At 37.7% G+C, this 17,455-nt stretch overlaps 2 protein-coding genes across 7 annotated transcripts; one reads left to right on the top strand and one right to left on the bottom strand.

The window, feature by feature from the left end:
• Positions 1-1,791: 1,791 nt before the first annotated feature.
• On the top strand, positions 1,792-5,401 carry eevs (2-epi-5-epi-valiolone synthase). 3 transcript variants are annotated; one of them, XM_053440113.1, is made up of 6 exons: positions 1,792-2,031; positions 3,097-3,730; positions 4,031-4,270; positions 4,437-4,461; positions 4,528-4,689; positions 4,996-5,401. In XM_053440113.1, exons 1-6 carry the CDS (start codon positions 1,895-1,897, stop codon positions 5,103-5,105), a joined length of 1,308 nt encoding a protein of 435 aa, XP_053296088.1. In that variant the 5' UTR covers positions 1,792-1,894; the 3' UTR covers positions 5,106-5,401. The 3 variants fall into 3 exon arrangements, with proteins under 3 accessions (XP_053296088.1, XP_053296081.1, XP_053296072.1); XM_053440106.1 differs by having other exon boundaries at positions 4,510-4,689; XM_053440097.1 differs by having other exon boundaries at positions 4,437-4,689.
• A 1,415-nt stretch (positions 5,402-6,816) lies between these two features.
• On the bottom strand, positions 6,817-11,352 carry mitfa (melanocyte inducing transcription factor a). 4 transcript variants are annotated; one of them, XM_053440453.1, is made up of 9 exons: positions 11,320-11,352; positions 10,301-10,515; positions 10,103-10,202; positions 9,772-9,880; positions 9,274-9,357; positions 8,834-8,890; positions 8,381-8,456; positions 8,018-8,165; positions 6,817-7,218 (listed from the first exon to the last, which is right to left on the bottom strand). In XM_053440453.1, the coding sequence occupies exons 1-9, from the start codon at positions 11,350-11,352 to the stop codon at positions 6,817-6,819; spliced, it is 1,224 nt and encodes a 407-aa protein (XP_053296428.1). The 4 variants fall into 4 exon arrangements, with proteins under 4 accessions (XP_053296428.1, XP_053296420.1, XP_053296436.1 ...); XM_053440445.1 differs by having other exon boundaries at positions 9,274-9,384; positions 10,103-10,198; positions 10,303-10,515; XM_053440461.1 differs by having other exon boundaries at positions 10,103-10,198; positions 10,303-10,515.
• Positions 11,353-17,455: the final 6,103 nt, after the last annotated feature.

Here is a 17,455-nt window from a genome sequence, read left to right as displayed (position 1 = left end):
TATAAGATGAATGCAAATAGGTGTGAGAAGTAGAATAAAGGATCAAAAGTAACCAAGCGTGACTACTGAAACTAAATATAAATGCAGATTTAAAGATAAATAAATGAAGCAATACCCAAGTTGTGCATTACACTAACATAGCCCTTAAATTATGGTACTACTGATGTTAAGTGTATTTAAAAAAAAAAGAGAAACAGTGCGTCTCTCCCACGTTAGAGGCGTCATCAATCCCCCACTGTATCTTCACATCGGATTCTCCTGACTTTCTATGGACAGATAAAGTCTGCAGAAACTGCGCAGCCTCTCGCTCATACTTTTGCGTTCACACAGAAACTTTCTCTACAGGACTTTTTTTTTTAAGAGTTTAATGCATGTCTGAAAGCAGCTTAGCACACAGACAAACAGAGACCAAATTATAACCCTTATAATAAAAGAAAGTGCATGCCACTCTTTCCTTTGTCATATATTGTCAAATGTGACTGTTTGGTATAAAATAAAATAAATAAAACGTGAAAACAAGCCTTTTCAATCGCTAACTCAGATTAGTTTTTTTCTGAGCTCTCCTTTTCATAACTCTTCACACAATGTCCACTATACTGTGAATCAAAGTTCTAGCCCCTGCTGTAGGTGTATCGTTTGGTTTTTGGTTTCAGCATGGTTTATAATCAATGCAGTCTCACTGAAATTTGTTTACTAGGATATGAGACCCACTGTTAAGAAACTGGGTATTATGGGAAATTAACAGTGATACGATCGGTGGCCTTGTTCTACAATCTTAGCATACCTAGCTAAATGCAACATTGGACTGAAGGTCGTACTGTGTGAGCACCGAGCACTGGTTCACCCCCAGCTATAACTATTTTGAATAAATCTATTTTATTGGTTGAATGTTACATTTTTTCGAACAGAAGACCCAGTTTGGTTTGGCTTGATGACAAGTGCAGTTGTCCTATCAGTTTTGAACGAAGATATGAAAGACTTTTACCTCTATTTAACGGCGATAGGTTAAAGAAGGAAGGTGAGGGGACATCTGGTGAGGATAAGGAACAGACTATGACATCAAACATTTGATGCCCCTGTAGCTTCTATCAGTTTCACTATACTCCCTAAGAGAACTGTTTTTAAATTTTTTTGAATCCTCGTTATCAGTGTTCTTATGTTACATTAAAGGGAAAGTTCACATAAAAATATAATCTAAATATTTATCTACCCACCACAAGGCCGATGGAGGGGTGGGTGAAGTGTTTGAGTCCACAAAACAGTCACGGGGGTAAACAGAGTTGCAGTCAAATCCATTACGATTGAAATTACTGGTGATTCCTTTTTCAGACGTAATAAAACAACAGCAAAAATCTCAACACGCCACCATACTGCTCCTGTGTTGTCAGCCAAGTGTCCGGAAGACCCGTCTTAAAAATTAAACTGGAAACATCATCACTTACATCGGACAGTGGACACTTTTAGTTTCACAGTTTTAATATTATGTTTCCCACCTGGATCCCAGTCAAACCAGTTGGAACTGACAAGGTTACAAGGCTGTTTATCTTCATGCATGCAGACTCTGCTATTGAAGGTAAAAAACACTGCCACCCAAAAGCAACAGCATGTCAATGGGAATTAAATATTGTAAATGTAACTTGTAAAATAAGATTCCTATGCCATTCTCTTGACAATAAACATATTTCTATTTAATAATCAACATATAATGCAGTTAAGTAATGTCAGGCTTCAAGTTAGTACATTTTGTGTCACTGTGAGGAGTTCACTCATACTGTAAGAAGATGCTCCTCCCCCGTCTAAGGCGCATCCTCAAAATAGGATGTTCTACCCTAAGACTCATTTAGTCTGTAACCAGATCTATTCACATCTGTAAGTGACAGTCACCCCAGCAAGAATGGGAAAGGTACCTCTGGAGAATGCCAAAGAAAAGAAAACTGAGTTCAGCTTAGTGCGGGTCAAAAGTACCTGGAAGCGTACCCGGGGCACGAAGGACAACATGGACAGAGCTGACTGTGTTTCTGATGCAAAAATGTGAGTTTAACATTGAACTTCACTCACAGTCCTTTTAATAATGTAATACAAATGGCAGGATAAATGCTTCATATTGGATTTGTGTATTACTTTAAGTATGTGTATAACCTTTTAATATGTATTTATTTATTCATGCCATAGTTCACGTTTGCTATTTGCACAGAAAGAAGGTTCATGGTTCAACCAGTGGAAGGCACACGGTGAAAAATGTGACAACACCAGCGTCATTAAAAAACTGGTTACAGTAAGCTAGAATTCAGGCAATACTGTCTCCAGTAGAGGCTTCATAGGAAAATGTAAAGCCAGCAATTGTAAAGTGCAAAAACAGATGTTCATCAGGTATTATTATTAAGTATTGTAATTTATGTGTAGCAGAGGAGACTGAATATTTTCAATAGTAGAAGCAAATTAAGTCTGTAGGGGAAACCGATTCTGTTTTAATCAATCAAAATAGCCATTTGCGCTCATGTAGTTGTCTTGAGGGTAGACAGCCCTTATCCCAGCATATCTATAAAAAAAAAAAAAGTACTGTAAAGTTCAAGATAAAATTCCTTACATTTTGTGTATATTCCTATTAAACACACAAGTTTTTACAAAAGAAACCCTAATGTTGAGAAATGTGTGTTACAATATGTGGTTTCTAATGAACCGTGCTCTCTGATACGACCTTGTTTATTCAGCTTCTAGCCAAAGCAGGGACACCGAGTTTTTGGAGGCAGTGTCATTTAATCTCTGAGAGATTGTGTTCTAACTAGATGATGACTTGATCTAAGAATTAGGTTCAGACAGGGATTCTCATTAATTGATATTAATAAATATTGATTCATGTTTGAAGTATTAATATTCTGATGCTTGATTCCAAAAGTTATTTTAAAGTCATTGCTTTGGCTTCAGTCTTTTTCGTCTTGTATAACTATTTTACAAACACAAACAAGACCTGATACTGTCACTGTGTCCCCTAAATATTCTGCAATTTATTGACATAAACAGAACATTGTCCTCTGAAAGTGCTGATATAGTCCCCATTAAATAATAATGCCTTTTTTTATGTGTGTTTTGTGGCAGCTATGAGAGCATCACAGAGCAGGGCACCTCTTGGACAGTGGTCAGCCCAATTGTCTTCACCTACAAGGTAACCGAGACTCACAACTTGCTGGATCCATGCAACGACACACTCCTACTGGGTCAAATCACCGACCCACAGCAGGTGGAGGACATGAGAAAATCAAGCAAGCCACTCAAACGCTTCATAGTCGTTGACCAGGAGGTCTACAAAATCTATGGTTCCAAGCTGACTGAGTACTTGGAGGCCAACAATGTCCTGTACAAGATCTTGGCTCTACCCACCACTGAGGAGAACAAATCCATGGACATAGCCTTGAAGATCATAGAGGAGGTCAACAACTTCTCCCTTGACCGGCGCAAGGAGCCCATCATTGCCATGGGTGGAGGAGTGTGCCTTGATATTGTTGGCCTGGCCGCCTCGCTCTACAGGCGACGCACTCCTTACATCAGAGTCCCGACCACCCTGCTCTCGTACATCGATGCAAGTGTGGGAGCAAAGACAGGGGTTAACTTTGCAAACTGCAAGAATAAGCTTGGTGCCTACGTTCCACCCGTTGCTGTCTTCCTTGACCTGTCCTTCATACAAACCATTCCTCGAAGGCACATCTCCAACGGGCTGGCGGAGATGTTAAAAGTAATGATCATCTGCTAATACCATTACTTTCTGTATATTAATACAAAATATAATATTGGTGGAAAAAAACGTGTGTGTCTGTTATTGCGACACTTGAAGTATGAAGGAAAACTTTATTGTAAGACCAAAGTGTTTGAAGAAAATAAAGGTGTTTTATATTCGTGAGTGTTTTGGAGTTTTGACCTCTTTGGAAATCTTCAGAAACCTTTACTCTATATCCAATATTATTCAACACTTGCCATTTTCAGTAGATAACCTACTTACTATGCTTTGTATGTGTTTCGCCTGCTGCTTTTACAGATGGCCTTGATGAAGCACAGAGGCCTCTTTGAGCTCCTTGAGAAACATGGTCTCATGCTGCTGGACACTAAATTCCAGACTGATAAAAGCATAGATGGGCACAACCGCCTCCAGGCTGCATCAAGGGCAACTCGTTTAGCCATCACCACCATGCTCGAGGAGCTTGCCCCCAACCTTTGGGAAGATGACCTAAACAGACTTGTGGACTTTGGACACCTAATCAGTCCAGCACTAGAGATGGTAATTGATCCTTTAAGGCAGACATAGCACAACACTATGACACTTATAGCCCACATTGATCCTCAAAAAGAAGTTGTGTGTACATTTTTACATCTTAATTTGCGCATTGGATTTTGAGAGCAAATACCCACATCCTAATACTGTCAAACTTTTCTTTTCCATACAGAAAGTTCTCCCATCTCTCCTGCATGGTGAGGCAGTGAACATTGATATGTCTTACATGGTTTACGTGTCTCAAGAGAGTGGTCTTTTGACAGAGGAGGAGAAGCAAAGGATCATCAGCTGCATGGTGGGCCTGGAGCTGCCCGTCTGGCATGAGGGATTCACCATGGAGCTCATACAGAAGTCTCTGCAGGACAGGCTGAAGCACTCTGGTGGCCTCTTCAGAATGCCTCTTCCTGTTGGTCTTGGGCAAGCAGGTAAGAATCATCAGGCTGAACTTGAAAAATAGGAGCATTAGCATCGTCCTCAATCAGCCTGAAGCTGTTGCTGATTATGCATACAGGGAGTATATCATTCAGTTGGTAAAATATGAGCAGGCATTAACATACTGGAAAAAGGCCTTTCACAATATCCGGCCAGCCTCATATCGGTCTGTATTTCACTAAATATATAGAATATACATTTTCCGGATAAGATGCTTTGTATGAGTGTATGCTTATGTTACAGAGATCATGTAATATTGTTTATGTACAGTCTTGTTAATGCTCTTTCTTTCTTTGCAGACATTTTTAATGACACATCTTATGAGACCCTGCACAGAGCTTACGAAAAATGGCGTGACGAGCTGAGCATCAGCCACTGCACCAGTTCAATCCGAAGTGTAAAACTGTAGCTACTCTTCTTTTTTTCATTGGAAAATAGCTATAGAGCATTTACCCACTGCATTTGAGCAACAGTCTTTTGACCATCATGTGTTTCATAGTAATTTCTCTGCATAGTGAGAATATGTTTCCTAAATTTTGATTTGACAACAATCAAAACGGGAAAGAGTTGTTTTTTCAACAGTTTAACAGTTTGATTTTCATTTATTGTATGTATAACCAAAGCTTGCTGCTTGCTAACTACACCCCTGTTATGACTGTGAAATATACCCTAAACCTTCATTAAAGCTTTTTATTGTTCATTAAACACGAGTTCATTTTTTCACGCAACATTAGTTTTTCAGGCCTTCTGCCCAATTTAAATCCAACACTCTTTGTTTTCAGCCCTCCAGCAGTTCATCAGAAAAAAAGAAATATATGTGTCTTTTGCATGATGAAAAGCTAAAGCTAATAAAGTGAACATTTGTACAAAGTTTGAGGACATTAGCTCAAGGTGTTCGTGAAAAAGGGATGGACAAAAAACATGAACATAGCTGTCCATGGCTGTCACAGGTGTGAGATTTCTCTCTGTGTACATGGACCTTTTCTCAGAGTTATGCAAGGTAATGATGCAATAAACAAGTGGTACAGGTCAACAAAGCAACTGAAAAATTTGGGACAAAGGCTGGTGTGAGCCCGAGCGTTTAAATTTATTATTTTATTTCTTATATTTCATTTTAAATTTGGAATTCAAATATGTTTACAACCAGGGTTTTTTTTCTTTTTTTTTCTTATAACCAGACCCACAGTTTAAAAAACAACGATCATACATTATCAATATAAGGCACATTTACACTATATTGTCATGTTTCTAAATTCGCTTTATAAAAACTAGCCCATAATTACAAATTAGGAAAGTTTCTGATGTCTGACAACAAGTGAGAATAGGAAAAGATCAATGATGTTTTAAATTCCTCAGATAAAAACAAATCTTCAGAAACCCAACAAGCTCTTTGTGAATAGAAAAAGAACAAATATAATATAAATAAATAAATGATAGTAATAATATAATACCCCATATTAACAACAGTTATTCTCATTTGGTCACCTCTGATTTGTCAGTTCTTCAAAACATGTTGAGAGCATGGAGTTCAAATAATACAACTTAAATATGTTTAGAAACAAGTCTATTTATACTTATAACCAAAAGTTCGAATTTTACATTCTGTCAACCAAAGGTTTCTTCTAGCAAGTTTAAACATCAGCATTTTGCACTTCTCTCTCAATATTATATACATCATATGTGAAGTAAGTTTTCACATGTATGTTATCCCAATTGCCCAGGACAGCTCATTACCCTGTATGTATCTCTGAAAATATCAAAAGTTAAAAAAAATACAACAATTAAAAAGACTAAAAACTGTAAAGTTATAAAGTTGACTAATCTATACTGACAGCAGAAATTTCTCAGTAACCTCGCATTTGCTTGTCAAGTAATTCTGAGCTATCCATCTGTGTGGAATTGAGATCATATGACTGTATCAATAGAGTGCACAATGGAGAAATGCATGAAAGCTCACAACAAAATAAAAATAGTTCAGCAATATTTGAGCAAACGATGATACAAATTTGAGATCAAGATGAAATGAGCTTCTCAGTTCCTTCATCCACTGCGTCATGTGGATACCTTTAAGTCACTATAATGTAGGCGCCTCATTAATGGGCTGCTACAAATGGACGATGCTAACAGCTGTGCTCCTTCTCCTCCATACTGGAGCTGGAACTGTGGTGGCTGCTGCCGTTGTCGGAGCCGTCTGGGGACATAGAGGACATCAGGGGATCACTCGAGGAAAACGACGAGAGGCTGTCTCTCACCAACTCCTTCATTTTACAGGTCCTGGAGTTTCCATAGGGGCCGGGGTCCCCACCGTCTGAAGGGATCTGGTCAAAGGTGATGGTGCCATTGTTCAGGTCCAGTGTGGTTGGAGGGGACATGTCGGGGTCCGAGCTGTTCTGGTAGAGGTCTGAGGGGCAGTCGCCAAGGACGGGCTCCTGTTTAATGGCTCGGGCCAATAACTCTGACGTGCAGACAGATGGGGATGACACCACTGTAAGACCATGAGCGCGGGCCTGGATCTCCAACTCCTTCATGAATGAACAATCAAACAAAATATGAACACTTTTAAACTTCCTGAAAGATTTGAAAAGAAAAAAGTATAAACCCATTTTATCCGATTAAAGCATAAATTGGCACAAGTAATAGCTTTGTCAGTGGATAGGGCCTAAAAAAGCGGAATGGAATAATTCAACATTTGCTTTCTTGTGAAGAGATAGATGGGAAAATAGATACCACCCGTAGTTACTTTAGCTTCAGACTGTGAGGAAAACGAATGGTCTGGCTCTTTGCAAATAAAATAAAAAACCCCTTAAAGGCATCTCCAAATTTCACGTCAATATGTCACGATCACATATCGTGACATATAGCTCAGGTATTCTGAACCTTGAGTTTTGACTTAACAGAGATGTTGCAAACCAACATGTTACACTGTATTAACTAGTGAGCTGAAACTGGTATAGTTGGTTACCTTTGGACAGAGCATGGTTAGTTGTTTCCCCCTGTTTCCAGTCTTTATGCTAAGCTAAGCTAACCAACTACTTGCAGTATGTTTAATAGACAGACATGAGATTGGTCCTGGTCGTCTCATCTTAATCACAATGAGACAAACATTTTTCAATACATTTCTACTCCTCCACTGGACATATGTAGAAGCACGTGTACTATTAATATGGCATTATTATATTATGAATTATGGCCTAAACTTTGGCCTCTAGTAGATGATGCAAATACCCCAAAAAGTGTATTAGTGAAGTACTGTGTGTGTTTTTTTTTACATGCCTTGATATTTTGACTTTGTATTTTCCTTCTCTCTGTAGAATAACACACCTGTATACGCAGCATCAGGTGACGGTTTGCGTGCTCCACCTTCCTCTGTCTGCACTCCAGCTCCTTGGCTCTCTGCTGCTCCCGCTGCAGCTTCCTGATGTAGTCCACCGAGGCTTTCAGAATGGTGCCCTTATTCCAGCGCATGTCTCTGGGGTGTGCAGGAGACAAAGATCTACAGTCAGAGTCAGCTGACTGGCTGACCAGCTGACCAGAACAGCACGGGATTCTTTACAGCTGCTCTGGGCAGTCATGCTTTCACACGTTAAGCACACATCGACGCATGAGGAGCAGGATGTAGATGACAAAGCTAATGAGCAGACAGACAAACACTCACACACATAAACACAAACAAAAAGTACTCACGGGTCATTTGACTTGGGGATTAAAGTTCCCAGCTCCTTGATGCGATCGTTGATGTTGAATCTCCGTCTTCGTTCAACTTCAAAAGGGATTACACTGTTAGTTCAATTCATCAGCTCAATCAGTCTAAGTAGGTTTAATTACAGATGATAGAATATATCATTATACATCAAATACAATTATAAGTAATAAAGCCAATTAGAAAGTACATTTTTTTTATTCCAACTCATTTAAAATTTTGATATTTCAAATTTGGCAATTTAGGACTCCAAAAGTACTAAAAACAGATATAAATAATTGAGATATTAAATAACACCGTACCGATTTCCTTTAGGAGATCTATTTATTATTTCATTTCATGTCATTAGGCTTTTAACTACTGCATATTATTATTAAGTATGTATCAGGTAATTGACTGAGAGGCTGAGCTTTAAAAACGGTATTGTTTGAACTTACTTAAATTGTGGTTGTCTTTCTTTTGTCTCTCTTTAGCCATAGCACGAACCTCAGCCTCTGTGAAGCAAAGAGAAACGTGAACGTCAGAGTCTAAGAAAATCATTATCGTTTAATAAAAGGGCTTATAAGACGGTGGTTATATAAAATGGTTGCATCGTAACATTTGAACATGTCTGCAACTTTACACATTCAGATCTTTAATTTACCACATTATGCTGCATCATCACAACTACTAACAATATTATGAAGGATCTGAGGATTAAAAAGGAAATAAGGCTAAAAATCATGACAATTCACATTCTATGATTAATCTTTATTAATTTTGTGCGATTAAGTAATACAAAAAATACCTTTATCGTTTCTGAAAATCGGATCGAAAACAGCTATTACGGTTGACAGAACATCATCTTTTTCACTTCTAATGACTTTGCTTTGCTTACCTACTGGAAAGCCCTCTTGCCTTTGGTAGTTTTCATACTGGCTACAGGATCCAGACTTGTCCAGTACTTGCTTCATGCCAGGAACTGGAGTAATTATTGGCAAATTATTGACTTAAGGGTATCTGGTGCATTTCCAAATTGCACACAATATCGACAATGCCCTAGCGTAATGCTCTCACTTCATACATTCTGATGGAAAAGTGTTGTATTTACTCTTAATGAGGATTTAACCACAAAAACACCTCACTGACAGAGTAAGAGATAAGTAATCAGACCTGTAGACATATGACAAACTTTCAATAGTGTGTACTCTAATATGATGTGACTTGCAGGTGTGTATTGAAAAGAGTTAGTCACAGATAAGTGCACTGAAAGGTTTTTTTGCAGCTTTCGTTGACTTTGACTCTCAGTTAAACTTGGCCTGAACCACAGTAACAGCAGTAAATCAAAAGTAAAAATATAATATTGACACACATCCCAGATAAGTGTGAAATTTACCTGAGTATTCCCTTTTAATGCTGGGTTGACAGGAGTTGCTGATGGCGAGGCCCGAGAGTGGAAGTCCTTGATTACCATAAATATCAAGAAGGTTGCCAGACACAGGGAGCTACACAGCAGGAAATCAAATATCAAAAATATGTCAATATAGTTGTGAATTATAACTGTTTCTTGTGTGTTATTTGAATTATGATACATGAAATATGTAGCCAAACCTTTTCAAGCAGCAAATATACTTAAAATGATTGTAAGGTCTCGACCTTTAATTTTTTTAAATGCCTTAAGATAATGTGTTGTGATTTGGCGTTATACTACTAATATCAAAAATTACCTGGTTGTTGATTTGGAGTCCTGGGTCCATCAGTCCAAGAACGTCTTCATTGTAACTTGACTCCAAGCTAATAATATCATCGATGACATCATCCATCTGTGTAAAATAAAATCACATTTTATTTCAAGATTACTATAACGCAAATTTGTGATAACAGTTCATCAGGGCTTGGGAATGTGATGAAATCAAAGCAGACGTACTTCTTTTTCACAGCTGGAGCTGAGGGTGAGCAGGGCCATGGGACTGTTGGGGGCGCTGCTGCCGGGTCCAGGCGGCATGCCGTGCTCAGGGGGCTGGCTGGGACACTGGTTGCCGACTTTACCACCCAGGGTGGTGGACAGATACTGTCTCACCTGCTGCCTCTGGGCCTGCTGGATGTGGTACTTGCTGGGATTATCCAGGTGGGACTGCACCTATGTGAGAAAAATCTTTTCAAACCAGTCTTTTGTCAAGCCTATATGATGGCAAGTATACTTTGTATAATAAAAGAAGGCAAGGATTGACGATCACCAGAAACTGCTAATTCATAAAAAGAGTAAAGACATCAGTAGTTATTACGAGTCATAGGCTGTGAACTATGTAAACACAAAATAATTTTGCTTTAATATACAGGTTTGAATGTTAAACCTGTCACTTAAAATTCAGCTTCATGTTTGATGTTGATATGTAAATTCAAGTATTGAAAAATACTTTAAAATTGTACCCGAAGAATAGCAAATCCACCTTCCAAACCTGACTTCAGACTTACCTTAAAGACGTTATTCTTATCACTATGCTTTATTCTGGAAATGTAACCGAGTAGTTCTTTCTTTTTAAATTACATTTAAAATTGTTTTAAGGGGAATGAAGAAACAATCTCAAATGTACAAAGCATATTTTAGCATCATTCACCCAGACACATGGCCAGTTTTATTTAGCAGACACTAAAACTCCCCAACAGAGACAGTGTAGAGCGTTGTGTCACATGATCTCTGACCAGCTAAAGTTCAGACAACTGTAAGTATATCTATGATACTGAGTAATTCTCATCGACAGATGTAAACGATGGTAACCAAGTGTAAATACTCTGCTAGAGTACTATGACATTTACTAGTAAATGTAAAAACTTTAGACGTGCTATTTTGACGACAAGATAGAAATAAAATATTTAAGTCATGTTCATGCTCGCCATTTAAATATTTGATTAATAGAGGGAATGAAAAATCTATCCATCTCACCTGATAGTGGCTGTATTCAAGCATCTCCATCATGTTCAATGAGTGGTATTTGATAAAAAAAGAAAAATGTACATGCAGTATATAATCCCTTTTATCTTGTTAGCCTACAGTGCGAACAGCAAGCTAGTTTGTGCAAATCTGAGAACTGTCACTAGTCGTCCTTAATTTATCCAGGGCTTAGGGCTCATTAGTTATGCAAGTTAAGAAATGGAGGAGGACACTGAGGCTCATCCCACTGCTGTGTTGTTCCAGCTTAACTATGAATTTATGTCTTTATAGAGCCCATTTGACGTCACTAGCTGCAGCTCACAAAGGAGCCTTTCTACTGGTCGGACAGTAGTCTGCGAACTGAAGCTTGCTTAAGGCCAACTAACGTTTCATCTTTAGTTCTGCTCATCTAGTATAAAACATTATTTGTTCTGAGCGCCAGCAACACAATTGACACCACTGTTTCACTACAAACTAGCCATATTCAAATTACAATGTATTGTGTGTTTACCAGCCCTCCCATTTTTTGATGTTTAGAGGTTGATTACATTTAAACCGTCGATTGCTACGCAGTCACATTTCCAGGGTGAGGAAGGTGAATATCAATCTGGGCTAAAAGTGTTTTCAGGCTAATGGTTTCAAACATAGTGAACTTTTCTGTTCACAGATGTGTTTTTATCCAGCAAAGATCAGCTCTCCTTCTACTAGAAAGCAAGTCATATAAATCCTAATATTGGAAGAGCAGCAGTCAAAGACAGCACATCGGCTCCAAGGTTTTTAATAGGATTTGTGAATCAGTTGGTCGTGGCAGCAGTGTAAGGTGCACTTTTACAATAAACTGTTGCTGGGTCTGCGTGGTCGGGATGTCGCTTTGATCTCAGCTCAAATTCATCTGGCAAAAGGCCTTAAAGTTGCCACTGTCCAATTTTCTTGTTGTATTTCTTCAATCAGAGCTTGTGAAACCAAGGGAAAGTCAATTTTTCTGATGTTTGTGTAACGTGAGGATTCGATTTGGGTTGTTGGATCTGTCTTAAATTGAGAAACAACAGGATTGAGACGGATGGAACTTTTTGAGCAGCACTTAACTTCACACTGGTCATCTACATCAACAACACACACTTCCTTCCTCTCACTCTCATGTGACTGAACTAACAAATAAGAAACCAGAAGACTAAGGTAGATGTGAAAGAACTACAGGCAGATTCAACACATCATTACTACTGTTGCTATGACAATTATGTGTAAATATGTAAATAGTGCATCTGTAAAGATACAAATTAAAATAGCTTAACTGTTAACATTGTAAACACATTTTTTGTAAATTAACATTATATTAACACCTTTAATACATAAAATGCAGCTCAAAGTGCTGTACAATAAATTCAAAAACATTAAACAAGTTAGATTGTTAGCAATGAAACAAAGACTTTTAGGATCAAGAAATAAACATAAAGACAATGGTGTTAAAAGAAAATATCAACAGAAGTAGCCAAGGTCGCAATACAAGATAACAAATCTTCAGGGGGACACCCCTCATTTATGTCCCATGGAATAATTTGACATAACCTATTTTTTTAACTTACTTACTTATTTATGTGAAAGAACAACATTTCATCACAGAATACACCTCTATAATGATCAATTTAATGGATGAATCTGAATTTAAGTTAATCAAAAGAAAAGTAAAGAGACATCATATGAGCATCATGTTCATGAGCCATAAAGAAATTTAAAATAATAAGATTCCATCAAACCATAGACCCTTTATAGTCTTGTATTATTTGACAAAAAGGCCTCAGTGGAAGTAGAGACTTTCCAACCTTTTTCTTTCCCTAGTAGTGGTTTCTCACATGTAGTAACCTTTTCAAGGGTGAAGAGCTCAGACAACTCACTGTTGTAGTAAATATCGTGTCGTAGTAATCACTGTTAATGTGTGAAAATCATGACTGGTGTTTGCTCTCTCTTTTTCCCTGAATAAGAACTTTATTTTGTCAAATAAAAAAAAATGCCACATTTTCGGGTTATTACATTTAGATGGCAATCTATGGTTTGCTCCTTCAATATACAAGGATTAAGGTTAGAAACAGAATTACATCCGTTTATAAAAGGGTGTTCTAATTTTCTACAATATACTTTCACTTTTTGTTGTTTTGTGCTGGCTGTGTGTGCAGAGATTTCTATAAACAGTCTATGGTGCATTGTGAAGTAAGAAAAGTTTGGCTTCATTCTACCTGGTTTATCTTCAATGCTTTTCATAAAATGAAACTGAACTTACTTAATAACTTAAATACTACTTTTAATACTTTTCTCTTATTTGGTTTATATATAAGTCTGAACGATTTCCTTAACCGGTGCAATCTTTTTTACATGGTAAGCATTGCAGCAACAAAACAAATGTGATTTTACTTTGAAGACAAATTGCCAAACAGAAGGGGATTCTGTGAATGTTGTTGCCAAGTTGGAGCTCAGCACCTGTCAAGGGGCTGTGTCTCAGTCTGATATGGTCAAATAAAAAGAATCAAATGTCTACCATAGTTTATCCGATACATTATCAAGTGTGAAGCACATAAGATCAACGGTTCATGAGATATGCGTTCCGACAGACAGACGTTTGTGTAATTATAAAGTAGCTATGACTCAACTCATCTCTTTTTCACCCTTGATTTTTTTAGTAAAATTTAGGCTCCAGTTAGATGCTTTAAGCTCACTTGATAAGACTTATAAACTCAAAATCCATCCAAGTGCGATTGAGAGTTGACAATGTCCACAGACAACTGTCCTTTGTGTGTATTTAATAAGTTTATTTATTTGTGATGACTTGTTTTCTTCCAAGCTAACTGGATAAACTGCGTGTGCTCGTTGTCTCACCAACTGTAGGCACTTTGTAGGCTGTAATTAATACTCATCAGAGGGATAACATCAATGTCACGCCAAATTCTTTTCCAGTTTGGCTTCTTAATCTAACTTTTCAGTACTTTGCCACAGTGCTGCCAATTATTAATGTGCTCGCCTGAAAGTACACAAAATGTTTCACTCATGCGAAACTGAGGCATCAATTATTTACAGTATCGCAACTTATATTTTGTCACTGCCCGTGATGATAGTGAATCTGATTTCATAAGCAGCGCACACAAGAGTTGACACACTGCATTCAAAGACAATTTCATGCCTATTAATTGATGATGTCGAATAATAAGCTATTCTCAGAATCCGACTCTTATCCAGGGAATTATGATGCTTGTGAGGATCCTCACGTGTAATGAAACACTAGCAGTCGTGCGGCTAATTCATGCAAACGCTTGACACTGCATCCCGTGTAACGCTGTCGGGACTCTCAGCATCATAGCTTCATCTGGGTTTACTGGAAACTCACTAGGAGTTTAGAGAGGTTAACTCAAACACAAGGGAAGGGCCGCCGGGTGGACAGAACCTTATACGATACAACAGAGAAAGTATTCTTTGCAATCTCATAGTAGAGTGTTTCTTTGTCTCTGCTCCGCAACATGGCCTTTTCTCACAGCCAGACCATTGGGTTGAGGCTGAAATATTTACAAGGGAGGCATTTCATGTTAACCCTACAGCAAGCTGAGCTCTCACTTTATTCAAAGTCTCTTTGTGAAACAGAGGTTTATTACCTTGTCAAGGAGAGCACATGGGTCCATGTTTTTGACTTCTGCCCTGAAGACCAATAACATTTCGAGAGGAAGTCATCACTCCTTGACCCCTGAAAAGAAACGGATCCATTCATGTCTCTCTACCAGCTACATTCTTTTGCCTGTATGCTTTGGCCACCAGCCACAATCGAGGGCATTTTGTCAAAGGAGGATGCTAAACATTTAATGTTTGCTACAATTGAAGGGGACGGCTGACAGAAGAGCTACTGACATGATATGACGTATCTTCAAATCAGCTTGACAATAACTGTGGTGTACAGAGAATAGATGGACAGACAAGGGCGGAGCAGGAATAAAAATAGACTCTGGACTTTTGACTCACACTGGAACCAATCTGGAGACATACCATCACATACAGCCCATGCCATACTTTGCATGAACACAAGAATCATGCAGTAAACAGTGGTTAAATCGACTAGTATTGGTAGAACAATACATGAAACACCGACACATGGAGATATCATTTTTAACATAATATTTACCCAATTACAGTCAATAACAAATTTAATGATTTAAATTAGTACATATAGCAGTGTGTGAAGAAAAATAATACATTTGTTCAATTTATTTTACAATTGTTTTATACATTTCACTGTTACGGCTGTGCACCTAAATTATGTTATATACAATATGTTGATGATCAATTATCTATTAATCACAATAAATATTCCTTCCAGATTTTTTCTAACAACTAAAGGTCACAGTCCCTTTATCAGGGTTTACTGAATTTCTCTCACGACTACTTCATGAGTCCAAAGATGTTTGCTTTATAATAAAAGTAGGAAATCCTGAGCTGAGGATTTTGGGCATTTGTTCTTGATAAACAAAAACAAAATAGTTGGGAAATAATGTTCTTTAAGTTAAAAGAGACTAATCTTCAGCCATTATTGTAATATTCTTGTTTGTTAAGACTGGGTATTGTTACAATTTAGTTTTCATACAAAGCTGTTTAATTGAGAAACAAATTCCAAACAGTCCCTTACTACAAAGTGGCTTGTGTGCACACAACAGACCTCTTATACACTTCAATTTATTACAAAAATATAAGTGGAGTGCCAACACCACACACAACTGTTCCGTGAGCATGCAACATATTTTTGTTGCTTGGGTGTAGATTTAGGACGAATACAGGCAACAAACCAACAATATTTAATAAATTACTATTTAATAAAAATAAATAGTTGTTTTCCAGCTTCAGCAAACTCATGCTGGAAGTGATTTCCCCCCCAGAATATATAGTCATTCCTAGTGATCGATGCAAGACCAGGGTCTTTGGTGATACAATTTTCTGTCATTCATTGTGTCAGCGCTCAAATCTGGTTATTAGCACGCCTTTTTAAACTGCATGCCAATGAATAATAATATTTACAGCAAGCTACTGATTCATTGGATTAGTAGCAAAGCAATTCTGCTGTGACAGCATGGCCAAACGTTGCAACATCAAGATCACTAGGGAAACCTATCCACTACTCTGAAGAGGAATAGTTCTGTATTAAACTGCATCAGAAGGTTTTCTTAACCTTCTCAAGATGCTATCTTAGCTACCCTCATCTCAGATTCCCTTATTCAGGCTGCACATCAGATAAGAACCGAGAGCTATCATTGGCATTCTGTTGCCCGAAACTACAGACTGAACTTCCCCTGCTGGAAACAATTGTGAATTGTTGAACATTTTAGCAATTTGTGATAATCCAGATTTATGGTGCCACTTGGTCCTCGGGGGCTCCTCGAGAATAAACATTTTAATATGAAGTACATTTTAAATATTACGTCATTTAGCTGACGCCTCTATCCAAAGCGAATTAAAATTAGCATCCATTAGGGGGATTTTTAGGGGGGTTCAGAATCCTTGGGCATGGCCGCCAAACTTCTTGCTGGACGACAAGTGCTCTACTCCATCAGCCATATCCACTCTGGACATGGGCATGTCAGAATAGGACATCTCACAATAGCTAAAATTACCATTAGTCTCCAGTAATAAGGTCACTGTAAATGTACAGATGAAATCCTGTAGCTCGCCAAGGTTACTGAATAAATACATGATTTTAAAAAGTCAAATTGCAAAACAGCACTTTGGGCTAAATGCTAATGTCAGAATGCTAACATACTCATAACCTGTTATTTTTTATCTAAATTGCAAAATCAAGTCAAGTATATTTACATAGCACATTTTATACACACAGTGTTAACTCAATGTGCTTAAAATAAAAGCAAAAAATAGGAAAGATGCATGGCAAGATAGGCAAGATACATAAAAGAAACGATAAAAACCTTAATAAGATAATGATAAAAACATAATTAGTATAAATAAAATAAGCAGTAATTAGAGAAGTATAAAAGTATAAAAGTATAAGTATAATAATAATGACTTAAAACAACAGTGATACAAAAAAAGATTTGAGGGGACCTAAGCTTTTAACTGATTTTAAAACCAGAAAAAGTATTTTAAAATCAATTTGTTGTCTTACTAGGAG

This window comes from Pleuronectes platessa, chromosome 2 (genome assembly GCF_947347685.1).
Source record: "Pleuronectes platessa chromosome 2, fPlePla1.1, whole genome shotgun sequence".
NCBI classification, from domain to species: Eukaryota; Metazoa; Chordata; class Actinopteri; order Pleuronectiformes; family Pleuronectidae; genus Pleuronectes; species Pleuronectes platessa.
Note: the sequence above shows the minus strand (reverse complement) of the source record. Positions and strands in the feature narration are given on the sequence as shown.